Below are 27,939 nucleotides of genomic sequence, written 5' to 3'. Positions count from 1 at the left end.
CACAGCCACTGAAGTATACTGACCGAAAAGCAATGGGAAGAGGTCCGCCTGCACCCTGGTTCACCGTCCAGCTGGCTCTCCATCTAGGTATCTGCTGACCTGCTGCCACCAGTAACCTGCAGCCATGAGTTCCGACGCTGAGATGGCCATTTTTGGCGAGGCTGCTCCTTACCTCCGAAAGTCTGAAAAGGAGCGCATTGAGGCCCAGAATAAGCCTTTTGATGCCAAGACCTCGGTCTTTGTGGTGGACCCTAAGGAGTCCTTTGTGAAAGCAACGGTGCAGAGCAGAGAAGGGGGGAAGGTGACAGCCAAGACCGAAGCTGGAGCGGTGAGTAGAGCATCTGGGGGGGATGAGACGGGGCCCCACTGCCAGTTAGGGGAGCTGACACTTATTTATTGACCTGGCTTCTCTTGTTTGACTTGACAGACAGTAACTGTGAAAGAAGACCAAGTCTTCCCCATGAACCCTCCCAAATATGACAAGATCGAGGACATGGCCATGATGACCCACCTGCATGAGCCCGCCGTGCTCTACAACCTCAAAGAGCGTTATGCGGCCTGGATGATCTATGTGAGTCTGTTCTCATGGCCCCTGTTCAGGCAGGCGCTTAACATGCTGAAAACCAGTATTAGTGTGCTCATGAAACAATTATATTCCTTTTTTTTATGGTGCAGACATATTCAGGTCTCTTCTGTGTCACCGTCAACCCCTACAAGTGGCTGCCGGTGTACAATGCAGAGGTGGTGACGGCCTACCGAGGCAAAAAGCGCCAGGAGGCCCCGCCCCACATCTTCTCCATCTCTGACAACGCCTATCAGTTCATGCTGACTGGTGAGTTGGATGTTTTCCATGTGCATCTTTTTAGGAGATGAGACTCTAGGAGAGAAAGACTAACCATAGGAGAAAGAGACTCTGCTCATCTCAACACACTCTTCAAGGTGGTCCCCTAAATGCCATCGCCCTTTGCCCAGAACCAACCAAAACACACTCCAAATTTTAAGGTGTATCTGGAATTAAAGTGATCATACTGTGAATCTTCTTTCTAGAATGCTGTCTAAGCTAGACCATTCTAAGGCACAATGGCACCTTGGGAAAAGGACTGAGAGATTTCCTCTTCAGAGAGAGTGGAACATCGAAATGAGCCTTTAGTTTTCCCTGAAAATACGACTAAGGCCATGATTACTTCCAAAGCTACCACCTTTACTATACTGACTCCTTCTCCCATGCTAAAAATATCTCTAATGCCTTATATCATTACTTCTTGTATCTACAATAAACATGCTAATTTGTCAATTAAATCCATCTGAAAACTCCAGTCCACTTGGTATGCATTTAGTGTAGAGAATAAAAAGAGATAGTCTGCTGCTTCCTTGCAGTGTCCCGTTACCGCAGTGGTCTGTAAGCCGATGTGATGGGGGGGAGCCTCAGGGAGCAGGAGAGAGGGGAGCTGGAAAAGGTGCTGGGCCTGGGGACCACCAAGCCCTCAGGATTGCTGAAAAATACTAGGTTCATGCCATTTTATTAATTTACCATTTACAAATATATTAAAAAATGGTATTGACTGCCTATAATTTCTCTTTTATAGACCGAGAGAACCAGTCAATCCTGATCACGTAAGTAGACGTGATGCTTTGTTTTCAGGACTGCTGGTTTTAGGAACTCTACTGACTTGGTTTTTATTTGACAGCGGAGAATCCGGGGCAGGAAAGACTGTGAACACGAAGCGTGTCATCCAGTACTTTGCAACAATTGCAGTCACTGGGGAGAAGAAGAAGGAGGAACCAACTTCAGGCAAAATGCAGGTGGGTCAGGTTGCCAGGTCAGCGTGTGGGCTGTCAGGTGAGAAACGCCCAAGCCCCAGATGTGAGCACTGCTTTTGCCCTGGCAGGGGACTCTGGAGGATCAGATCATCAGTGCCAATCCCCTGCTGGAGGCCTTTGGCAACGCCAAGACCGTGAGGAATGACAATTCCTCTCGCTTTGTGAGTCTCTGGGTCACAAAAGGGTTTTGCCAGGTCTTAAATGCCCACAAAGGCACGCCTCAGTTGTTATTTCAATCTTTTACTCATGTGCTGGTTTGTATGCAACATCGTCTTTTTCACTTGCAAGGGTAAATTCATCAGGATCCACTTCGGTACCACAGGGAAACTGGCTTCTGCTGATATTGAAACATGTGAGTAACAGGACGTCCTAAACGGAATCTAGAGTGACAGTGATGGACTGGAGGAACATCTTCCAGCTCCTGCTGGGCCTAGGAGCCTGTGCAACACCAAACACGCCCTTGGGAAATGCCAGTCTAACCAGACCCGCAGGTGTGCTTCACCCAGTTCAGTCAGGAGCTAACTCTGCTATAGAAACCGCCAGGAATTGCTGGGCTTATCAGAAGGATTCCAGCCTCACAAGACATTTCAAATTTTTCTAAGAAAAAACTAAGACTAGGGGTGCATTAGTTGGGTTTAGTGTATGAAATTCCCTCCATAGTGTGAGCTTGATAAATGTTGCTCTTAGTAACTACTCTATTATTAAGTGAGCAGAGGCCCTGAGGAGGAACAGGTTATCAAGAATCAATTGTCAAGGATCCTATGTATGAGAAATGAATATGTCTAAGACAGACAACTTTAGTTTCCTTCAAGAAGGGTAAGAGTACCACAGTGGTAAAGGCAATATTATGTGGTACCTCATCGGACCATCAGCTGAAATCATAAGGGGCCAATGAAATTTTTAGTTACTGACCCCAAGATCCAAAGTCACTCCAAGAACTTTATCAGTTTTCCATCTAATTCCCATGTCCACTTGCCATTGCAGATCTTCTGGAAAGTCTAGAGTCACTTTCCAGCTGAAGGCAGAAAGAAGCTACCATATTTTTTATCAGATCATGTCTAACAAGAAGCCAGAGCTAATTGGTATGCAAGAACTTAAATGTATTAAGTTAAAAGCTAACATCTTTATTAGTCCCTTCTAATGCAAAACATACACCCTGAATTCTGTGTACCCAGAAATGCTCCTCATCACCACCAACCCATATGACTACGCCTTTGTGAGTCAAGGGGAGATCACAGTCCCTAGCATCGATGACCAAGAAGAGCTGATAGCCACAGATGTAAGTTTCACATGCAGTTTTTAAAATGAGTTGTTATTTCAGAAGGAATGAACTCCAAATATGAGCATAAACTTTGCCCAAACCGCTGGTTAATAAACTGTGCGTGTATGGCGGTAATAGGGGGTTGGGGGTCAGGCAGAAAAAAAAAAAATAAATTAAAAAAATAAAATAAAATGAGTTGTTATATATGGGAACGACAGTGACAACCCTGCTGTAGGTGCGATTCAGGACACAGTATAAAGTCTCCTAAATAAGTTCGTGTCCTAATTCTGTCCTCTCATCTCTCCTGGCAGAGTGCCATTGAAATCCTGGGCTTCACTTCTGATGAAAGGGTGTCCATCTACAAGCTCACAGGGGCAGTAATGCATTATGGGAACCTGAAATTCAAGCAAAAGCAGCGTGAGGAGCAAGCAGAACCAGATGGCACTGAAGGTACCAAATGAACCCCCAACTGGGTTAAATGAGAGAAAATAAGCAAGTAAGCCGACTCCAAGCTGTCTCCTTTACACCTGAGCATCTGATGGACACACAAACCAAACCCCACATAGCAGTGATTCCCTCCTTACTCTGCCCCTAGGTGTTGTGGGGCCACAGTAGGCCATGCTGGATGTCTGAATTGTGTCTCTGCAGTTGCTGACAAGGCTGCCTACCTCCAGAGTCTGAACTCTGCTGATCTGCTCAAAGCCCTCTGCTACCCCAGAGTCAAGGTCGGCAATGAGTTTGTCACCAAAGGCCAGACTGTGCAGCAGGTAAGTGCACAACCTCTGTGAGTCACACTTTTTCCAGGCCTTCAGGTCATATCTTTAATAAGAGCAACAATCATTACTCTGTCCATGAAGGTACATAATGCAGTGGGTGCTCTGGCCAAAGCCGTCTATGAGAAGATGTTCCTGTGGATGGTCACCCGCATCAACCAGCAGCTGGACACCAAGCAGCCCAGGCAGTACTTCATTGGGGTTTTGGACATCGCTGGTTTTGAGATCTTTGATGTGAGTAAGCAGAAATTTTGCAGGAGAAAACTTTACCAATCTTGCTGCTGCAGTCATTACTTGAAAGGGTATATAAAAAGACAGTTAACACTATAACACCTTAAATTGACACATGGAAGACAATCAAAAAGTCCATGAAAGGGCATCAACTTTGTGTTCAAACTCCACCAATGTCATTTCCTACCTGTGAACTTGGATAATGGAAATGGTATTGACCCCAAACAGGGTAAATTCAACTAAAACTTGTATAGAAAGCACATAGCACCCCAGATAACAGATCTACTTCTGTGAATCTTTTGCCATTACAAGATTTCTGGATTTAAAGACCTAAGCACTGTGCTCGCTTCGGCAGCACATATACTAAAATTGGAATGATACAGAGAAGATTAACATGGGCCCTGTGCAAGGATGACACGCAAATTCGTGAAGCGTTCCATATTTTTAACTGAAGAGGATCTGGACATGGAATATTTGTTATAAATAAATAGTGAAAACCTAAAAAAAAAAGACCTAAGCACCATCCCCCAGAACATAGTTAGCACTTTCATAGTTAGCAGAGATGGCTGTGTGGGAGACAAGGACAAATTCAAAAACCAATTCTGAGATTCCCACGTGCCCTCCATGGCCAGTAGAGGGGATGGACATGGCATGGTAAAGAAACTCAAATTCATCTGCCTAAGACAGAATACCTCCCATACAGTTTACTCAAGTCTCCTTCCCAACAGCAGTGTCTCAGGTGTGTCTGATCCAGAGGTCTCTTTCCACACCTTTCTCTGAGTACACGCATGGACACTGGATGAGATTTTCTGGGTTTAGGAACAAAAGCATTTCCAGAAATCCTCAACCCAACACGGGAAGAGAGGAATAATCTTGTTCCAAGCAACAATACAAAGAGTAATCCACATGTTTTCAAATGAGAGCTAAGGACAGTGTAAACTGGCAACCTCTTTGAGAGTTTTCAATAACAGTTTTTTTACTGAGATATAATTCACATCTCATGCAGTACACCCTGTTAAAGTACTGAATTCAATGGATTCTCATATATTTACAGATGTGTGCAATAGATTTTAGGACATTTTCATCCCCAGAGTGGGCAACCACTCCCCACTAAGCAGTTCCCATTTCCTTCTTACCCCATCCCCTGGAAATCTGCTTCCTGCCTGTATGGATGTGCCTATTCTGGACATTTCATGTAAATGGCATCACACACTATGTGGTCCTTTGAACCTGGCTTCCTTCACTCAGCCTAGTATTTGCAAGGTTCACCCGTGTCTCAGAACCTCTTTGGCTTCTGTGTATGGGGACATCGCTCTGAGTCAGGTTGTGTTTTCATGCAGGGAGCAGTTAGGCTAACTGTGTAAGAAGGGTCCTTTTGAGGAGAAGCTGTTATCACGAGAAGAATGTTCATTTGTATTTTCTACTTATTTAGTTCAACAGCCTGGAGCAGCTGTGCATCAACTTCACCAATGAGAAACTGCAACAGTTTTTCAACCACCACATGTTCGTGCTGGAGCAGGAGGAGTACAAGAAGGAAGGCATCGAGTGGGAGTTCATCGACTTCGGGATGGACTTGGCCGCCTGCATCGAGCTCATCGAGAAGGTTCGCTTTCCTTTCTCAGACCACAGGTCACCCTGCTGACCCGGATTTAAAAGAAAATCACAAATCTCACTGCACACTCTGGTAAAAGGTTTCTATTGGTAACTAAGATCAGGGAAGGTCCTTTGGCCAACTCTGAGGGAGATGATCTGATGAAAGGAGACTCAGTCTTTCCTAGAGTCCAGAACTCTACCCTTCCTCATAGTCTGATGACGAGTTTGATTCTTAAACCATCTTTCCTTATTAAAGAGCTCTGAGGAGAGCATGATTCACTTATTTCTTTGTCAGTTTTGGAGTCATCACTGCTGGTATTTGAAGGTGGAGTTCCTAGTACTTTAAAGCAGGGGCTCTCAGTTGCCAAAGACCCTGCAAGTACTGAGTAAACCTGCACATTCCCCTAAGCTCACTCCTAGAAATAGTTTTGGGTAAGGGGGGGGTAGAGCCTCGGAATCTGCATTTTTACCAGGTGTTTCTGACACAACCCATTTGCAAGTCACACTTGGAGAAACAGTGCTCCAAGGCTTTCGGGCAAAGACACAAACTCCACCAGAGGTCCTTCCTTGTTCATCCTACTCCCCATCATATCCCAGAGCCCAGCACACACCTGGGTGTTGATAGGCACCCAATTAAAACTTGCCATTTAACAACTTCTGACCGAAGAAATGAGTTTTCACTAACTGTAAAGAATGATACGATGTATTTACTCAAGTCAGATCAGAATGCTACCCATTATTTCTGCAGGCAGACAATTCAAGTGGCATGTTTCTTTTCATTCTCTCAGCCTATGGGCATCTTCTCTATCCTGGAAGAGGAGTGCATGTTCCCCAAGGCCACAGACACCTCCTTCAAGAACAAGCTTTATGAACAGCATCTTGGAAAGTCCAACAACTTCCAGAAGCCCAAACCTGCCAAGGGCAAGGCTGAGGCCCACTTCTCCCTGGTGCACTATGCGGGCACCGTGGACTACAACATTGCCGGCTGGCTGGACAAGAACAAGGACCCCCTGAACGAGACGGTGGTCGGGCTGTACCAGAAGTCCGCAATGAAGACTCTGGCTTTCCTCTTTGCTGGAGGTCCAAGTGCTGAAGGTATTTTTAAGATCAATTATATATCCTTGTGAGTCTCAAAACAGAAAAACCTTGCTTATCAGAGACAGATATAGCAAAATCTACCATTGAAAATATTGGCCAATGTGGAGCTAATAGAAAGAGGTATATTTAATAAGCATGGTATCATTCTAAGATCACAGACTTTCAAAGCTACAGTTGACACTATGGATCCTTTGCCTATAGCCTCATTTCACCAATGAGGAAACAGAGACTCCAAGAGCTTAAGGGACTTACTCAGATCATAGAGCTCATTTATAGCATTTTAACAATATTGGGTTTTTCAAGGATTCAGCTAAGCTAGAAACGAGGACATCTTTCGTCAGCCCACCAGTGCTTAAGAAATTGAAGTTCTATTCTCCTAAACCCCAAATGTGCAAGTAACAGGACAAAGGTACAGGCAAATAGGAAATAAGACTTCCTTGCAGGTTACCAGAGGTTCACCCACCTGGGACCAAGCATGCAACTTTGCCTTCCCTCCAGGAATTGTGTGCACTAAGGAGACATTACTACTCTGTCTCCTGGGCACTTCCTTCAGGGAACAGACTTGGCCAGTTTGGAGTAGCTGTGTCCCATCCCTTCCCCACATATATTCTTTTCACCCACAATTTTCTTTGTTTTTGTTGCTGTTGTTCTAAATGTCTGTTACATGAACCAACACCTATTTTCTTAATCTAAAGTTGCAGGGGGAAAGGCATGGAAAGAATAGGAATGACACAAGTGAATGCGTGCAAATTTAAATTCTCAAGGGAATTTTGGCAGCCCTGATGTCTATGGATCATTGTAAATAATTTTAACTTTTCCATTTCATATTTCAGAGGGTGGCGGTGGAAAGAAAGGTGGCAAGAAGGGTTCTTCTTTCCAGACTGTGTCAGCTCTTTTCAGGGTACAGTATATTCTTGAATTCCAAAGGATTACTTTTAAAAAATAATATTACCATAACTTTAAAAAATTATTTTAAAGAAATATATGGTGAGACTGAGGTAGTGACATACTTAAAAAAAAAAAAACTGGAAAATTCCTTAAGGAAAAATTCAGCAAAAAGACCCATGGTGTGTCTCTTCTTCACATCAACTTTTAGGATAAATTAATCATTTACCCCTTAAGCCCTATACCTAAAAGCTCTGGTAGTAAACAAATTTCACATGAAATCCAATCCTCTTTGAAGCAGATGTAGTCAGTTACATCTACTTCATATGACTGAAGTCTCAATACAAATTTTCTCTGATTGGCAGTGCTTGAGGAAAATAAACTGAAGTTGGCTGATTTTTTGTAATCGATAATTCCCTCTCTACACTGCATACATATGATTTCTCTGGTCATCATGACTTGTTCTTCATTGAGACAGCTCATTAAAATATGAAATGGGGGCAAATTCACTAAGGATCATTAATAAGAACTCTCATTCCTATTAATGCAACTAGAAATTATTTTGAAACTTTTAACATGGGTCCACAGGAGAATCTGAATAAGCTGATGACCAACCTGAGGAGCACTCACCCCCACTTTGTACGCTGCATCATCCCCAATGAAACTAAAACTCCTGGTAAGGCACTTCTGATACCCAGACAAGCTCCAGTGTGACTTCTCAGGAGACTATTATATGGAGAACGTGTCTTTTTTTTAGGGGCCATGGAGCACGAGCTGGTCCTGCACCAGCTAAGATGTAACGGGGTGCTGGAGGGCATCCGCATCTGCAGGAAGGGCTTCCCCAGCAGAATCCTGTATGCAGACTTCAAACAGAGGTTTGTGTCTCTTTATTTTTCCCTTTTAGTGTGTTAGTCTATATAAAAATTGCCACATAGTTCATTTGTAAGACTTTTTCTTCAAAAATGAGCTTCAGCCATTTTAAAGGTGATTGTAAAAGAAAGAAGCCTTGGTTTATATAGTCATTAAGTTTTTCATCCTATCTTCTCAAGTTTTACAAAAGGCATTGATGGTTTTAATGGATTTTTTTTCTCCAAAACTCAAATTAATTTTTTCAATGGTGGCTACCAAGAGTTTCATTTTTTTTCAGTGAAAACCCACATTTTTATTCTTTTTATTCTGACAGATATAAGGTTCTAAATGCAAGTGCTATCCCAGAGGGTCAGTTCATAGACAGCAAGAAGGCTTCTGAGAAACTTTTAGGGTCTATTGACATTGACCACACCCAGTACAAATTCGGTCACACCAAGGTACCAGCAAACCTAATTTCTATCATAATTCACCCTCTCTGGGCTTTCTTATGAGCAGAAGTAACATATTTAACTTGTTCTTTGGCAAGGTTTTCTTTAAGGCTGGCCTGCTGGGAATTCTAGAGGAGATGCGAGATGAAAAGCTGGCTCAGCTCATCACACGCACTCAGGCCATTTGTAGAGGGTTCCTGATGAGAGTGGAATTCAAGAAGATGATGGAGAGAAGGTGAGCAAACAAGTACAAGTCTTACTTCTCCACATTTTCATAGCTTAACCCAGTCATTATTTTTGTTGAGAGATGCTAACTTTCCACATTCTTCTTCACTTGCGTCTTTTCTTCCAACAGAGAATCTATCTTCTGCATCCAGTACAATGTCCGTGCTTTCATGAACGTCAAGCACTGGCCCTGGATGAAGCTGTATTTCAAGATCAAGCCCCTCCTCAAGAGTGCAGAGACAGAGAAGGAGATGGCCAACATGAAGGAAGAATTTGAGAAGACCAAAGAAGAGCTGGCTAAGTCGGAGGCAAAAAGGAAAGAACTTGAAGAGAAAATGGTGACTCTAATGCAAGAGAAAAACGACTTACAACTCCAAGTTCAATCTGTGAGTATGAGACATTGCACAGTTCAGCTACATATCATCCAATCACTGACTGGATATGAGGCTTTTTTAAACTGAAGGTTTATAAATAAATGGTTTCCACTGAAACATTTGTTGTAATTGTTTACCCTTCAAAAATTCTAAAACTCAGACTTAAAGAAGAGTAGACGCAGTCACAAATTATGCCTTTTACGTTCAATGCACATTCATGCATAGTTCGGTCATCGGTGAGCAAAGTCACACACAAAAAAATCCATAAACATTTTCCTTTCTTTCTAGAACCTTCCCTTGCATTATAATGTTCTCCTCTTAATAAATGTCTTTCTGCATAAAATGGAAGTTATGTTGTTTTTACCAGGACAGAAAAAAGGCTAAATTAATCCCCCTTCAAATGTGAGAAAACTGATCCCTAGAATGAATAAGTAACTTTTCCAAAGTAGCCAAGGAGCAGATTTTGCCAAAAGGCTAATTTTACTGATTTGACCTTCCACACATGGATATTTGGAGGAAATTCACTATTATATTTATTTAATCAGTAGACTGCAATTACTAACATTTTGTCCATTTGATTAAGTTGACAGGTTAGTTGGCATATGTGTTGACCGTTCTCACTGAGTCATGGAAGTTTACTCCTTTTAATACATTGTTGTGTATTTGCAGATACAGCTTAAACAAATGAATATGTTTCCTTTCCCCCTCTAGGAAGCAGATGGCTTGGCTGATGCAGAGGAAAGGTGTGACCAGCTGATTAAAACCAAAATCCAACTTGAGGCAAAAATCAAAGAGCTAACTGAGAGAGCCGAGGATGAGGAGGAGATCAATGCTGAGCTGACGGCCAAGAAGAGGAAACTGGAGGACGAATGTTCGGAACTAAAGAAAGACATAGATGACCTTGAGCTGACACTGGCCAAGGTTGAGAAGGAGAAACACGCCACAGAGAACAAGGTACAAATCGTGACCCATTTTAAAGTGTTTACAAGTGCGAACTTGTTACTGATGTATTTTAACTGCATGTTTAATCCTGAAATTATTGAATATGAAAAGATAATACTGTTATAATTATGTCATCTCTTTAGTCTTCATCATCTTTATCCATTTACCTTGACCTTTATCTCCCATATTTTTCAGTTACATATTCCTGGGTTAACTTCTAGTTTCCATTCCTCATCTCAGGTTGATATTATTCTAAACTATTACCATGTTTCTCATCAAGGCAACAGGATGTCATAAACATTCCTGTAATTTGTTTAACTCTAAAGGTGAAAAACCTCACAGAAGAGATGGCAGGCCTTGATGAAAACATTGCAAAACTGACCAAGGAGAAGAAGGCCCTTCAGGAGGCCCACCAGCAGACCCTGGATGACTTGCAGGCAGAAGAAGACAAAGTCAACACCCTGACCAAATCTAAAACCAAGCTAGAACAGCAAGTGGATGACGTAAGTGTGAAAAACACAGTGTTCCCTCTTAAGGTGAAATAAACAATTGTGACACACAACCATCAGGGATGCTCATAAGCCTTTAATTGCTGATTTGGAAATAATAATTAAAGCTTTCATGCTATTTGCTGTATCTTTTAAAATACTCCTGTGTCTTTGAAAGCTACGTTCAGTGCTTAAGAACTGAAACAAATAAAATGCATTATAAACTTAGCTTGAAGGATCTCTGGAACAAGAGAAGAAACTGCGCATGGACTTAGAGAGAGCCAAGAGGAAACTGGAGGGTGACCTAAAATTGGCCCAAGAATCCACAATGGATATAGAAAATGATAAGCAGCAACTGGATGAGAAACTTAAAAAGTGAGTCTGAAAGAATACATTTGTAAGCGGCTCACTATCTGGATCTCAAAAATATTATTTCATGGCACACAGAAAAAAAAAAATACAAATAATGACATCTTTGACTTTTGTACTTAATGAAAATGTTACATTACTGACTTATAAAACATGTACTTAGGATTTCCTCAACACCAGCCATATAAAAATGTTCAGTTACACATAAAAAAGACTGGCAAGAGGACACGGCATGAGCTAACATGCTGCTCTCCTAACAGGAAGGAGTTTGAAATGAGCAATCTGCAAAGCAAGATTGAAGATGAACAGGCCCTCGGGATGCAGTTGCAGAAGAAGATCAAGGAGTTACAGGTAAGTCCATGGTTTCCATCAGTCTCATGCAACATGACAAAATTACCAATTAGCTCAAATGAGCTCATGATGAGCTTCTCGCCACCGCCAGGCCCGCATCGAGGAGCTGGAGGAGGAGATCGAGGCCGAGCGCGCCTCCCGCGCCAAAGCAGAGAAGCAGCGCTCAGACCTCTCCCGGGAACTGGAGGAGATCAGCGAGCGGCTGGAAGAAGCCGGCGGGGCCACTTCCGCCCAGATTGAGATGAACAAGAAGCGCGAGGCCGAGTTCCAGAAGATGCGCCGGGACCTGGAGGAGGCCACGCTGCAGCATGAGGCCACGGCGGCCGCTCTTCGCAAGAAGCACGCGGACAGTGTGGCTGAGCTGGGGGAGCAGATCGACAACCTGCAGAGGGTCAAGCAGAAGCTGGAGAAGGAGAAGAGCGAGCTGAAGATGGAGATCGACGACCTGGCCAGCAACATGGAGACTGTCTCCAAAGCCAAGGTATGTACTAACCTGTCCCATTTCATCTTATTTACCGTGACTCAAAATGATTGAGTTTCTATATGATCTAAACTGTACAAGCCTTAGATGTTATCTCAAACTTTAAAATTATTATTAATAGGTATTACTATATTGAAATGAATCATTTCAATCTTCCTATCTCCTTTGTAGAAAAATCACTTTAAACTTTGTCACTATTACCACGAAACAATGAAAATACAGAAAAAAAAACCTTACATAAAAACCATATTCTCCATGATGCAGAATTTAAATGACGTTCTAGTTTTCCAAAAGACAATAATCTAACTTTTAAATAGCTCATTTATTCATTTAGCCAAAATCAGGTGCCTCTGACTTTGCATCCAAGGCACTGTGCAGGGCTTTGCAGTAGAAAGGAGGGTAAAGAAAACTCAGCCCCTTTGTGCAAAGACTTACAGACTTACAAAGAGAAGTAAGTCTCCCCAGACTTGCAAAGGGAAGCATGTTATCTTTCCCCGTTTTATACTTCCCACCACAGGGAAACCTTGAGAAAATGTGCCGTACACTAGAGGACCAACTGAGTGAAGTGAAAACTAAGGAAGAGGAGCAGCAGCGCCTAATCAGTGAACTGTCAGCCCAGAAGGCACGTCTACACGCAGAGTCAGGTCAGTGAACGCGGAGGGGCTGGAGTGCAGGGTACACCTATCAAAACGGAATCATTTCTTTGGCCATGTACACCCCTTTATCATTGATAGGTTATTCCTCCGTCTTTTTACTGTGAGACAGTAGGATGATTACAAGCTATAATCAGAAAAAAATTTAATCTCAATGGGCTGAAGAGATATATTTTTGCCTCAGCATTACTCAAACCACCCCTCTCAACCTTAAAATACCAAAGAAAACTCCCACACTTTTTGAAGAAAAGAGCAAGAAATAAACTTCTCAACAGCATCGAAGCTCTTGAGTTACTCTCCTTGTCATATGAAATAACAGAGTTCTGGTGTTATTTCATTCATTAAGTTATTCTTCACCTAGACAACAGAACTAAATCACCACATTCTGTCTCACAGGTGAATTTTCACGACAGCTAGATGAGAAAGATGCTCTGGTATCTCAGCTATCCCGAGGCAAACAAGCATTTACTCAACAAATTGAGGAATTAAAGAGGCAGCTAGAAGAGGAGACTAAGGTGAGAATTCTCCAGCTGATACCTTCAGTCACTTGAACTCTGCAACATGTCACACTATCCAACTCCACACTGAGAATATCAGTGATCAGGACATAAACTTACAGTGCACACTTTCTGTTGGTCCAGGCCAAGAGTGCCCTGGCCCACGCCCTGCAGTCAGCCCGCCACGACTGTGACCTGCTGCGGGAACAGTACGAGGAGGAGCAGGAGGGCAAGGCCGAGCTGCAGAGGGCGCTGTCCAAGGCCAACAGCGAGGTGGCCCAGTGGAGGACCAAGTACGAGACGGACGCCATCCAGCGCACGGAGGAGCTGGAGGAGGCCAAGTATGAGCTCTGAGCAAGGCGGGTGGAAAGAAGTAGAAGCTTTAAAATAGTGAAGAAAAAAGAAAGAGACTATTCCATGGAGATACGGGAAGGATTTCAGCCTATTTATGTAGAGTGGTAGACTCCACCATATTCTCCTTCTGTCAGCCCAGTGTATGTCCACTAGAGAAAGGGCCAAGACCAGAGCCCTCACCCTATTCTGGTCTGTTACAAAAGCAACTTAAATTTCTTTCCACCAAAATGAATTAATAACTATCAGCATATCCTTTATGAATTACGAATAATTCATTTTCTTTAATATAAGGAAAAACAGAGGTACTGAGACTACCTAGTACGTTATTATGAATATTATAATTAATAGCAATCCATTTATCCTTACCTGGAGTATTATTAGTTCAGAATAAGACTATCATACTTTCCCATCATTTAACTAACAACCAGTACCAATGAACTTACTAATTACACATGCTGTGAAATAAAACTCATGGGAGGTACACATGGAAGGAAAATAATCATTATATTCTAGTGAAGGAAGTTTTCTAAAGTTTGGCTTATCTCAGCAGTTGTTAGAATTAAACAGAATGAGAGAGTTTGATGAGCTTTTGTAGAGGAAACATCCTGGTTATGAGTGTGGGCTGAAAGGGAGCAATAAGGCTTTGGAGAGTGTAATAAGGGAATAATATTATTCTCTCAAGGGACCAACCCAGAAAACTATTGATTAATTGTATGATATTGACAGTGTCACTCTGGGGCACAGTTTCCTCCTTTGTAAAGAAGACAATACTAGAAAATGGTTGAGGATCCTATTCAAAGTTAAAAGTCTTTAATGCCAGGCTTCCTGTTCATGGCTGTCCCCTTTTCCTCACCCTCACATCTTCATATTGCTTGCTCCACTAAAGTGCTTACTCAGAATCTCCATACCCCCTCAACCATTACCACCAGCAAACACACCAAAATGACCTCATACATTGTTGAATATCTCCAAGGTAAAAAAGAATTCACTAGGGAAAACAGAATCGCAGGAGAGATAAAACAGGTGCTAAGAAGGTATTTTAGAAAACTGTAACAACTTATGGGCAAAGGAGCAAAAAGTCTTGGGGAAAATATGCTAGCCAGCAGCTTTATAAAGTTCATGGTGGTAACTGACTCTGCACTTGGTCACTCACACTGACCAACTTCTCAGGAAGAAGTTGGCCCAGCGTCTGCAGGATGCTGAGGAACATGTAGAAGCGGTGAATGCCAAATGTGCCTCCCTTGAGAAGACCAAGCAGCGGCTTCAGAATGAGGTTGAGGACCTCATGCTCGACGTGGAGAGGTCCAATGCTGCTTGCGCAGCTCTCGATAAGAAGCAGAGGAACTTTGACAAGGTGGCTCAGCCTATACAAACTCCACCCATGTTTTATTAATATTTAGTCTCCCTTTCTCCATCAACTGACAATTTATTGTTTTTCAGGTCCTATCAGAATGGAAACAGAAGTATGAGGAAACTCAGGCTGAGCTTGAGGCCTCCCAGAAGGAGTCCCGCTCTCTCAGCACTGAGCTGTTCAAAGTCAAGAATGCCTATGAGGAGTCCCTGGACCAACTTGAAACCCTAAAGAGAGAAAACAAGAACTTACAGCGTGAGTCTTTGTAACCTTTCTATTTCAAAAATGGTACACAGGTATCTTTTCAATTTTTCATCTTTCTCAACTGAACTTTGTATTTTATTATTAAACTACAGAGGAGATTTCTGACCTGACCGAGCAAATTGCAGAGGGAGGAAAGCATATCCATGAACTGGAGAAAGTAAAGAAACAAACAGAACAAGATAAGGGTGAACTACAGGCTGCTCTAGAGGAAGCAGAGGTACATGTTTTGTTTGCTCACCTATGCATTATACATAAATTGAAAAATTAATAGCCACTGAGATCTATCACGTTGCAAACTTTCAGGGGATAACTCATGTTATTCAGTAAGAAATATTGAATTGTACCTTAGGAATATAGAATAAAAGGCTAAACTAAGCTGTATTTGAAGAAATCATCATAATGTGCCTCCCAAAGCACTCCTTAGATAATTTAAATGTTTCTTTTTCTAAAGGCATCTCTCGAGCATGAAGAAGGCAAAATCCTTCGCATCCAACTTGAGTTAAATCAGGTGAAATCAGAGATCGACCGGAAAATTGCTGAAAAAGATGAAGAAATTGATCAGCTAAAGAGGAACCATCTCAGAGTTGTGGAGTCCATGCAGAGCACCCTAGATGCTGAGATCAGGAGCAGGAATGATGCCCTGAGGATCAAGAAGAAGATGGAGGGAGACCTCAATGAAATGGAAATCCAGCTGAACCATGCCAATCGCCAGGCTACTGAGGCAATAAAGAATCTTAGAAACACACAAGGAGTACTGAAGGTACATTAGGATAAACAAACATGGTGTCATACAGTCTGGGAGTAATTATGTGACTCAAATTTTAATATTTCAGGAGGACTATATGCCATAAGTTATCTGAATAGTACAGTAATTAGTTGAAGTTTTGCTGCACACAGTTGAAAAACAGCTTAATTCTTAAAAGCCCAGGGCAGAATTTACTTTGTCATTTGAAAAGAAGACAAAGTGATGAGGGGTGACAACACAGAGGTAGTGATGAACGATTTTAGCTACATACCACTGCACAAATCACTTCACTTATGTAGACTGCATGTGTTTAATGTATAAATAGAAACATAATATGTATATCTCTATTTATTTAACACTTATAAAACAAGACCATTTTATTAGCTCATCTCTAAGGCTACTTTCCTAATCCAAAATTGTATAGCTTTATTTGTGGCATTTTCTTTAATGACTCAGGATCTAAAATAATATAACATCACATTCTTGGGTAGAACTGCCACCCAAGCTACAAAGAATTTGTCTTTAAAGAGACTTGAGGATTTTTCCTGTCCAATCAAGCACTCAGTTGTCAAGATCAATGTGTGTCCATGACCCTAAAGTTGTACTCGCTTTAACTGGAGCATGAGTAACAGCGCTTTGCTCCATCTGCGCAGGACACTCAGCTCCACTTGGATGATGCCATCAGGGGCCAGGATGACCTTAAGGAGCAGCTGGCCATGGTTGAACGCAGAGCCAACCTGATGCAGGCTGAGACTGAAGAGCTGAGGGCATCACTGGAACAGACAGAGAGGAGCAGGCGAATGGCAGAGCAAGAGCTTTTGGACGCCAGTGAGCGTGTGCAGCTCCTGCACACACAGGTAAGGTCTGGGACTATGGTTGAGCAAATGCACTCCCTGAAGCTGAAGACCATTGCAGAGGATAAGCTTGTTCAACAGTAAGGAGGAACCTTGGCAAGGGTCCCTCCCAGGAGTTCAGGAAAACATACAGCAGTAAATACGCACTGGGGTCCAGCAGATTCACAAATACATTTATAGGCTGGCTTAATCATGTTGATTTGAAATAATTTACTGTTCTAGAAACTTCTGTTTAAAAAAAGCACAAAAGACCCCCTACTAACAATCATATTTACAACATCGGTAACATATCTTATCTTGTAACTCTAAGCTGCAAAGAGATAAATCAAATGCAGGAAGGCCACAGTCCCTCTAGTCAGCATTTGTTGCTTATAATGGATTTGTTAAATCAGTGGTGGCTATATCCTCACAAAGGCTAATAGGCAGCACTTAATATTCATGTAATAAATGTTATGGAAATATATTCACAATATAATAAGTTAAAAAAGCAATTTAATCATATAAAAAGCATTATCTTTTCTTTTAAAAATACACAGAAAATATCCAGAAGTGTAAGCAAAGGTTTTATCAACAGTTATCTCTGGGTAGTAAGAATATAGTAATTATTCTTTGTCTCTTCTTTGCTAATTTGTATGTCAACTATTTTTTTTTTACAATAAACATATATTATTGTATACTTTTTTAAAGTTGCAATATATGGAAATAGCCATCATGAAAAGTTAAAATCACATACTACAAAATAATTTTAAAATCAAGTTAAAATGCAGCATTTTTGTTACTCGTCTTTAGTATCCTTGAATTGACTGCATATTTCAAATACTGTCAACTTTCTAAAAATGTAAGAGATCCTTGGTTCATTTTTGTACCAATAATGGATGCTATTTATCCATATAGAGCCAACAAATGTGAATAAACAACTAAAAATTAATAATCCATTCATCATGAGCTATGTGATGCTACCTGCAGCACTTCACATTTTTTCCTGGGGCAGTGGTCATGCTTTATACTTACAGCAGCCACTGATAGCAGTTGAATATGCTTGGTATCCAAAATTAATTTTCATCTGGAAGAATCTAAAAGAATTTTTATTAACAGATGTAGGTAGGTAGAAAGAAGAGAAGTGAAACAGAGTCTGCCTTTGATTTGGTTTTTATTCTGAATATTTATGATCAGTAATGTTAATGCCTAGTAAAAATAGCAATGTAAATAGGTATAATACAATTAAATGACCTTGTCTTCTTTTTTACTAATTTGAAACAGAACACTAGCCTGATCAACACCAAGAAGAAGCTAGAGACAGACATCACTCAAATCCAGGGAGAGATGGAGGACATTGTCCAGGAAGCTCGCAACGCTGAAGAGAAGGCCAAGAAGGCCATCACTGATGTGAGCAGAGGGCCATGCCCGGTCGTCAAGCTAGAATCTTGATGGGCTGTCTCACCTTTCTCAACTAGTTTTGTTTTACTGCCAATTAGGCAGCCATGATGGCCGAGGAGCTGAAGAAGGAGCAGGACACCAGCGCCCACCTGGAGCGGATGAAGAAGAACCTGGAGCAGACGGTGAAGGACCTGCAGCACCGCCTGGATGAGGCTGAGCAGCTGGCCCTGAAGGGTGGGAAGAAGCAGATCCAGAAACTAGAGGCCAGGGTGGGTCTCCCAACCTGTTCAACACCCAGCCTGTTCATGCTGCTAGTTACAGCCAAGTGGCTAACCATCTTTGTACTCTTGCAGGTGAGGGAGCTTGAAAATGAGGTTGAAAATGAACAGAAGCGCAATGCTGAGGCTGTCAAGGGTCTTCGGAAACATGAGAGAAGAGTAAAGGAACTCACTTATCAGGTGACAAGCCTTTCCATGTAACTCAGGCCTACTGCTTTCAAGAAAATAAAAATAAATTGTTTTCAAATTATGACACCATCTATTTGCTACCTCTTTTATTCCAGACTGAGGAGGACCGCAAGAATGTTCTCAGGCTGCAGGACTTGGTGGACAAATTACAAAGCAAAGTTAAAGCCTACAAGAGACAAGCTGAAGAAGCTGTGAGTACCTCTAAGCAAGAGAGAAGGGGTCAGGAGCAGGGCCAGGTTTTGTGGAGACAAAAGGTCAAAGAATTTAAGATGCCCTTTTTAAGGCAAAGAACACAGAATTGGGAATATGAAATTGGGTTTGAAAAATGAATATTTAGAAGGAAAGGAACCATAACACTAATTACCGGAGCCTTGGAGATTCAGGTTCATTTCTTCTGAGATCTCTTTAAGCACTTTGCCAGACATGGTAGTATAGAAATGTTTCTTGGTTATAACTCACTTTCCTCCCTATCTAGAACACTCAGCAACAATGAGAACTCACAGAGGTGTGCAAATGAGGGCTCTGAATCTAAGCCTTATTTAAGTTTATGATGAATCCACCTCTGAACATTTCTTTTTCATTTGGTTGCAGTTCTTTCTCATGGGCTTCCCAGGTGGCTCAGTAGTAAAGAAACCTCCTGCCAATGCAGGAGACTCTGGTTCAATCCCTGGGTCAGAAAGATACCCTAGAAAAGGACATGGCAACTTACTCCAGTATTCTTGCCTCGGAAATCCCATGGACCGAGGAGCCTGGTGGGCTACAGTCCATGGGGTCACAAAGAGTCGGACACAACTTAGCATCTGAGCACTTATGCGTGCTTTCTCATACTGTTAATCCTAAAATCCTTCCTTAAGGTTCTCTGCACCCAGCACTACCACGGTACCTACTTTTAAGAGTTTGTTTTACAGAAACAAGGTTGATTCAAATTCCTGCTACTTTGATCTCCCTGTTGTCACTGTAGCATCTTGAGTTTGCCAAGAAGAGAGTTAAATGAGAGATAATTGAACAGGGAGTTGTAAGCCCAAACAACACAGAGGCGAATGTGTGGGATGCCCTGTCCCAAACAGGTATATCACCAAAGAACAGAACCTTCTGCTTCTCACTTACGAAGCAAATCCTGTAGCTGCTCCTAGTAACAAAGGCAGTAAGAATCAGGAAATGTCACATTTTCTTGTTCTCTCAAATGCATTTCTTTTCTCAGGAGGAACAATCCAATGTCAATCTTGCCAAATTCCGCAAACTCCAGCACGAGCTGGAGGAGGCTGAGGAACGGGCTGACATTGCCGAGTCCCAGGTCAACAAGCTGCGGCTGAAGAGCCGGGAGGTTCACACAAAAGTCATAAGTGAAGAGTAATTCATTCTAAGGCAAAAAGGTGACCAAAGAAATGCACAAAATGTGAAATTCTTTGTCACTGTCAAATGTAATTTTAATATCAAGGAAATAAATCTGCAGAGAATTTTTCAATCTAAAAATACATGTGCCTCTTAATTACAAGCTCAACAGTGCTATTAGAACTAAGTCATTCGTTCAACATTTGTTATGCTCCTACTGTGTGCAATCACAGATGATGACAAAAAATGAATGTGGTCAGTGAACCAACTTTAATAGAAGGCAAATGAATGAAGCAAAGGTGTTTAATGGACCCTCAATTCCATTCAACCATTTTTACTGAGTACCAAGAACGTGTCTGTACAGAAATGGGCACCATGGATATGACCACTGTGTCCCTGCTCTTGAAGACCTCAAGCCAGCAATCTGGCTTGCTGATACAGAATCTGTATCAGATTCTGGTACAGTATGCATACTCTAAGGGAAGCATGAAAATAAAGTGTGGTAACAACAGAGAATGAGATGCAAACCTGGGGAATCCAGGAAGGCATCTCAGAGGAGATGGAGTTAGCTCCTAACAGATGAGTAGATAGCTATCATGTGAAAGAGAAAAGGAAATGAGCATTCTAAGAAGAGAAAACAGCATGAGATTTCAGAATAGTTTAAGTAGAGGCTCCATGAACAAAGGGCATCTGAGAAGGCCAGAGACAGATGCTGAGACCTGATGTGAGGGGCACGGTCCCACACACAGGCCTGAGGAATTAGGACAAGCATCTACCTAGTCACATTTCATGTGGAGGAGAGTTGATGTAATTCTGGTAGTAGCATGGAGGATGGAGGAGGATAGAAAAGAACAGTGCCTGGAAAGACTGTGGAGCTGTTTACATGAGACAGACTGCAGATGACAGTGACAGAAATGAACACGAATGCAGAATGAAAGCAGGATTCCAACACTGCTATAAAGAAAGGCCTGGGAGAGCATGAGAAAGTTAGACAGTTTCATACCACTCAAACCTCACAGTTACTTTGTAGTTACAGATTTTATTTCCTTCAGAGGGAAAAGCTTTTCCTCGGAACCACCTATCTCTCCAAGAAAAAGGACAGAACTTTTAAGATAAATCTTCCTTTTGACCTAATTTCTACACACACTTCTGCTTACCAAGAAACCTAAATTTTCTCAGTACCATACATATTTCAAACAGGAACTAGAAAAAATAATTTCTTAATATCAAAAGAATGTGACTGAAATTTTATCACAGCCATTGCCAGAGTGCTTTTATAAAATACTTTTTAAAGCTTACAATTTGGTTTCACTCTGTAGACATTTAAAAACAAGCTAGTAGAACCCCAATTTACTCTTTTACAGTGCATCTCTCTCTCATGAGGAAGCTACTGTGGGAAGCCTCCTTTTCCCAGTGTGGGAATCCTAATTAGCAATAAGGAACCTGCTTCATGAGAAGAGAATTTAAAAGCAGTAGAACATAATTATAAGGAATATTTTACCTAGGTCATGATGAAGACTAATGAAATATTCTGCCTGGAGTAGGCATTTATTATCAAATTTTAATTAAACTCTGTAGAGTTAACCTATTGACCTCAAAAGCACTGGGCAATTACTTTATTATCCTGTCTCCTAACTATTTAAATAATTGCTTATGTAGAGAGTTGAGAGTGGATTTCATTATCTAGTGGTCAATTACTCTGGGGTCCTTGATTAAATAAAGCAGCAAGGATTTAGAGTCACAGCTATGCTAGTTAATATTCTTCTTCATCTTCTTCATAGATTAAGTGATTTATAGATTATATCCTTTTGTCTTACAATAAAACCACACATGATCATATATAAATGCTTACAATGCTCTTTGTATTTTCTTTAACTGATATGAGGGATCATGGAGATTTGGGAACTGTTTCTAAATTACTGATACCAGATACAAGAATCTAAACAGGATGCTAGCAAGGAGAAAGCACAAGGCTGTCTCCATGATTAATGTTAAATCAGGAAAAATGGAGGCAGTTTAAGTCTAATTCCTTCCTGATAAGTATTGCTTAGACTTACTAGGATGGGAAGAATCTGAGACCAGAAGAAGACTGTGAAATGTTACAAAGGGCAAGGGACCTTTTTCTCTAACTTACAGATGAATCAACACTGAAATACAAAGGATCATAAGAGATTACTACCAGCAGCTCTATGCCAATAAAATGGACAATTTGGAAGAAATGGACAAATTCTTAGAAAAGCATAACTTTACAAAACTGAACCAGGAAGAAATAGAAGATCTTAACAGACCCATCACAAGCACGGAAATTGAAACTGTAATCAGAAATCTTCCAGCAAACAAAAGTCCAGGACCAGATGGCTTCACAGCTGAATTCTACCAAAAATTTAGAGAAGAGCTAACACCTATCTTACTCAAACTCTTCCAGAAAATTGCAGAAGAAGGTGAATTTCCAAACTCATTCTATGAGGCCACCATCACCCTAATACCAAAACCAGACAAAGATGCCACAAAAAAATAAAACTACAGGTCAATATCACTGATGAACATAGATGAAAAATCCTTAACAAAATTCCAGCAAACAGAATCCAACAACATATTAAAAAGATCATAAATCATGACCAAGTGGGCTTTATCCCAGGAATGCAAGGATTCTTTAATATCCACAAATCAATCAATGTAATATACCACATTAACAAATTGAAAGATTAAAAACCATATGATTATCTCAATAGATGCAGAAAAATCCTTTGACAAAATTCAACATCCATTTATGATAAAAACTCTCCAGAAAACAGGCATAGAAGGAACATACCTCAACATAATAAAAGCTATATATGACAAACCCACAGCAAACATTATCCTCAATGGTGAAAAATTGAAAGCATTTCCCCTAAAATCAGGAACAAGACAAGGGTACTCACTGTCACCACTACTATTCAACATAATTTTGGAAGTTTCGGCCACAGCAATCAGAGCAGAAAAAGAAATAAAAGGAATCCAGATAGGAAAAGAAGAAGTGAAACTCTCACTTTTTGCAGATGACACAACCCTCTACATAGAAAATCCTAAAGACTCTACCAGAAAATTACTAGAGCTAATCAATGAAATATAGTAAAGTTTCAGGATATAAAATTAACACACAGAAATCCCTTGCATTCCTATACACTAACAACGAGAAAACAGAAAGAGAAATTAGGGAAACAATATCATTCATCATTGCAACAAAAAGAATAAAATGCTTAGGAGGATATCTACCTAAAGAAACAAAAGACCTATACATAGAAAACTATAAAACACTGATGAAAGAAATCAAAGAGTACAAAAATAGATGGAGAAATATACCATGTTCAAGGATTGGAAGAATCAATATTGTGAAAATGAGTATACTACTCAAAGCAATCTATAGATTCAATGCAATCCCTATCAAGCTACCAATGATATTCTTCATGGGAACAAATAATTTCACAATTTATATGGAAATACAAAGAACCTCGAATAGCCAAAGCAATCTTGAGAAAGAAGAATGGAACTGGAGGAATCAACCTGCCTGACATCAGACTATACTTCAAAGCCACAGTCATCAAGACAGTATGGTACTGGCACAAAGACAGAAATATAGATCAATGGAACAGAATAGAAAGCCCAGAGATAAATCCACGAACATATGGACACCTTATCTTCGACAAAGGAGGCAAGGATATACAATGGAAAAAAGATAACCCTTTTAACAAGTGGTGCTGGAAAAACTGGTCAACCACTTGTAAAAGAATGAAACTAGAACACTTTCTAACACCATACACAAAAATAAACTCAAAATGGATTAAAGATCTAAATGTAAGACCAGAAACTATAAAACTCCTAGAGGAGAACATAGGCAAAACACTCTCTGACATAAATCACAGCAAGATCCTCTATGACCCACCTCCCAGAATATTAGAAATAAAAGCAAAAATAAACAAATGGGACCTAATGAAACTTAAAAGCTTTTGCACAACAAAGGAAACTATAAGCAAGGTGAAAAGACAGCCTTCAGAATGGGAGAAAATAATAGCAAATGAAGAAACAGACAAAGGATTAATTTCAAAAATATACAAGCAACTCCTGCAGCTCAATTCCAGAAAAATAAATGACCCAATAAAAAAATGGGCCAAAGATCTAAACAGACATTTCTCCAGAGAAGACATACAGATGGCTAACAAACACATGAAAAGATGCTCAACATCACTCATTATCAGAGAAATGCAAATCAAAACCTCAATGAGGTACCATTACACACCAGTCAGAATGGCTGCTATCCAAAAGTCTACAAGCAATAAATGCTGGAGAGGGCGTGGAGAAAAGGGAACTCTTTTAAACTGTTGGTAGGAATGCAAACTAATACAGCCACTATGGAGAACAGTGTGGAGATTCCTTAAAAAACTGGAAATAGAACTGTCATATGACCCAACAATCCCACTCCTGGGCATACACACCGAGGAAACCAGATATGAAAGAGACACATGTACCCCAATGTTCATCGTAGCACTGTTTATAATAGCCAGGACATGGAAGCAACCTAGATGCCCATCAGCAGACGAATGGATGAGGAAGCTGTGGTACATATACACTATGGAATATTACTCAGCCATTAAAAAGAATTCATTTGAATCAGTTCTAATGAGATGGATGAAACTGGAGCCCATTATACAGAGTGAAGTAAGCCAGAAAGATAAATACCAATACAGTATACTAATGCATAAATATAGAATTTTAAAAGATGGTAATGATAACCCTATATGCAAAACAGAAAAAGACACAGATGTACAGAACAGGCTTTTAGACTCTGTGGGAGAAGGCGAGGATGGGATGTTCTGAGAGAACAGCATTGAAACAAGTATACTACCAAGGGTGAGACAGATCAGCCCAGGTTGGATGCATGAGACAAGTGCTCAGGGCTGGTGCACTGGGAAGACCCAGAGGGATGGGATGGAGAGGGAGGTGGGAGTGGGGATCAGGATGGGGAACACATGTAAATCCATGGCTTATTCATGTCAATGTATGGCAAAAACCACTACAATATTGTAAAGTAATTAGCCTCCAACTAATAAAAATAAATGGGAAGTGCTTTTGTATCTAGCCAGGCGCCATTATACTAAAACATCTCCTAAAAATTTGTACAAAGGCCAGTTTCTTTACCTCTCTATGTTCTTAGGACCATGACAACTGAAGGCGAAATCTGGGACCATTAACATACTGATACTTGAAAATATCCTGAATGTTTTCCCCTCAATTCTTAAGTCTTCACATAAGCAACAGACACCAAAATCAGAAGAAGTCTCAAGATCCCTCTACTCCAAAACAGTACTTTCCCTTCTCTCAATCTTCTCTCTACATATCCTACTCTTAGAGGTTGAACCCTTGGCTTCTTTGACAATGTTCACTATAATCTCTAATTAAATTGAGAATATACTAATCTCAACTAATACTCTAGCTAGAATTATTGGCTAACCAACTAAAAAAGCATAGAAAGAGGTCTCTTGAGATGTGCCTGAAGGAAGGCAAGCTGGAGACAGGGAAAGACAGAGATAAGAAAATGTATCCACAGAGGCCATTTACTAACGATTTTGCTGAAGGCTGCCTCGGAGCATTAAGACTGCCAGCATCCTTCCTCAAGAGCCAAGAGATTACTTGAACCTCTTTTTTAGTGCTGCTCAAATGTAGCATGCATCAGAGTCATCTAGAGGTCTTGTTAAAATGCAGGTTTTTGGGTCTCGCTTCCAGAGTTCCTAATTCAGTGGGTCTATGTTGGGACCCAAGAATTTGTATTTTTAACAATGCCCCAAGTGATGTTAATGCTGCTGCTAGTTCAGTGATTACATTCTGAAAACCATGGCTCTAAATTATGACCAAATATTTCACAAAGAAATTACATACGATGTACTACTGCTCCACATATACCTATCAATTCAGCCCAACCTCTCTGGGCCTCAGTTTCTTCATCTATGAAATGAAAAGGCTGAGCTAAAATAATCACTAAAATACCATGTAAATGCCTTTGAGTTCATGTTGGAAAGCACTGTCATTATAATTATATGAAATAATTATAATATCTTACATCTGTAGACTCTTATCTGCAAAACATTTTCACTTACAATTTATCAGTCACTAAACATTCACAATGATATGAGACAGACAGAATCCTTTTGGAAACTGAGATACAAAGAGGACAATGATTTGCCATATTTGCATAATTAACAGATAATAGAGTGAGACCTAGACCTGTATCTTAATAACAATCCTGGAAGAACTGAGGAACCCAGCCTAGCCTGACCAGTGAGAGGTGCTGATGACAACCTTCCCCTAGAAACAAGGTCAGTAATCTGCATTTCATAAGAGGAAAGGAAGGGTGAGTGCTCTTCACCTGGACATTCATATAGCTCACACCTTCATAGCTGCAGGATTCAAGTCTATTACACCTTCTTAGAGAGGCCTTCCCCAGCCACTCAGTATCAAAAGACAACCCCTGCTCTCTGTCCTACCAATTATACTTCTAACTCCTTGGATTCGCTTCAAATGTCTCCATGCACCGAATCACCCCTTAATTTTTTTAAATTTATTTACTTAATTTAAATGGAGGCTAATTTCTTTACAACATTGTAGTGGTTTTTGCCATACATTGACATGAACCAGCCACGGGTGTACGTGTGCCCTCCCGTCCTGAACCCTCTCCCACCTCCCTCCCCATCCCATCCTTCAGGATTGTCCCAGTGCACTGTCTTTGAGTGCCCTGTTTCACACATCAAACTTGGACTGGTGATCTATTTCACATGTGTTAATATACATGTTTCAATGCTATTCTCTCAAATCATCTCTCCCTCGCCTTCTCCCACAGAGTCCAAAAGTCTGATCTTTATATCTGTGTCTCCTTCGTTGTCTCACATATAGGGCCATGTTACTATCTTTCCAAATTCCATATATATGCGTTAATATACTATATTGGTGTTTTTCTTTCTGACTTACTTCAATCTGTATAATAGGCTCCAGTTTCACCCACCTTATTAGAACTGATTCAAATGAATCTTTTTTAATAGCTGAGTAATATTTCAATGTATATATGTACCACAGCTTTCTTATCCATTCATCTGCTGGTGGACATCTAGGTTGCTTCCATGTCCTAGCTATTGTAAACAGTGCTGCGATGAACATTGGGGTACATGTGTCTCTTTCAATTCTGGTTTCCTCAGTGTATATGCCCAGCAGTGGGATTGCTGGGTTGTATAGCAGTTCTATTTCCAGTTTTTAAAGGAATCTCCACAATGTTCTCCATAGTGGCTATGCTAGTTTGCATTCCCACCAACAATGTAAGAGAGTTCCCTTTTCTCCACACCCTCTCCAGCATTGATTGTTTGTAGACTTTTTGATAGCAGCCATTCTGACCAGCATGAGATGGTACCTCATTGTGGTTTTAATTTGCATTTCTCTGATAGTGAGTGATGTTTTATCTTTTCATGTGTTTGTTAGCCATCTGTATGTGTTCTTTGGAGAAATGTCTGTTTAGTTTTTTGGCCCATTTTTTTACTGGGTCATTTATTTTTCTGGTATTGAACTGCATGAGCTGCTTGTATATTTTTGACATTAATTCTTTGTCAGTTGCTTCAATTGCTATTATTTTCTCCCATTCTGAAGGCTGTCTTTTCACCTTGCTTAGTTTCCTTCATTGTACAAAAGCTTTTAAGTTTAATTAGGTCCCATTTGTTTATTTTTGTTTTTATTTCCATTACTCTGGGAGGTGGGTCATAGAGGATCTTGCTGTGATTTATGTTGGAGAGTGTTTTGCCTATGTTCTCCTCTAGGAGTTTTATAGTTTCTGGTCTTA

General features: G+C 40.8%; 1 protein-coding gene and 1 non-coding gene across 2 annotated transcripts; both read left to right on the top strand.

Annotated features, from left to right (window-relative positions):
* The first annotated feature begins 98 nt into the window (after window positions 1-98).
* LOC110134207 (myosin-4-like) lies at window positions 99-20,106 on the top strand. Its single transcript, XM_070478874.1, is given in 38 exon segments — window positions 99-328; window positions 428-571; window positions 676-832; window positions 1,587-1,614; window positions 1,689-1,803; window positions 1,890-1,982; window positions 2,110-2,187; window positions 2,819-2,903; window positions 2,997-3,100; window positions 3,394-3,532; window positions 3,731-3,853; window positions 3,914-4,089; window positions 5,519-5,689; window positions 6,468-6,774; window positions 7,611-7,678; window positions 8,251-8,338; window positions 8,420-8,537; window positions 8,846-8,969; window positions 9,059-9,195; window positions 9,316-9,571; window positions 10,271-10,513; window positions 10,828-11,004; window positions 11,219-11,364; window positions 11,619-11,709; window positions 11,801-12,190; window positions 12,708-12,834; window positions 13,240-13,358; window positions 13,485-13,681; window positions 14,865-15,048; window positions 15,135-15,300; window positions 15,402-15,526; window positions 15,761-16,069; window positions 16,708-16,911; window positions 18,169-18,294; window positions 18,384-18,554; window positions 18,639-18,743; window positions 18,848-18,943; window positions 19,954-20,106. Coding segments are annotated over 38 exon segments (5,844 nt in total). The 5' UTR covers window positions 99-124.
* LOC139039244 (U6 spliceosomal RNA) lies at window positions 4,426-4,532 on the top strand. The gene has a single exon (XR_011492566.1). It is a non-coding gene; the product is annotated as a U6 spliceosomal RNA (small nuclear RNA).
* Window positions 20,107-27,939: the final 7,833 nt, after the last annotated feature.

The sequence above is a fragment of the Odocoileus virginianus genome, chromosome 17 (genome assembly GCF_023699985.2).
Source record: "Odocoileus virginianus isolate 20LAN1187 ecotype Illinois chromosome 17, Ovbor_1.2, whole genome shotgun sequence".
In the NCBI taxonomy this organism is placed as follows: Eukaryota; Metazoa; Chordata; class Mammalia; order Artiodactyla; family Cervidae; genus Odocoileus; species Odocoileus virginianus.
The sequence above is the reverse complement of the archived record's forward strand: the minus strand, read 5'-3'. Positions and strand labels throughout refer to the sequence as shown.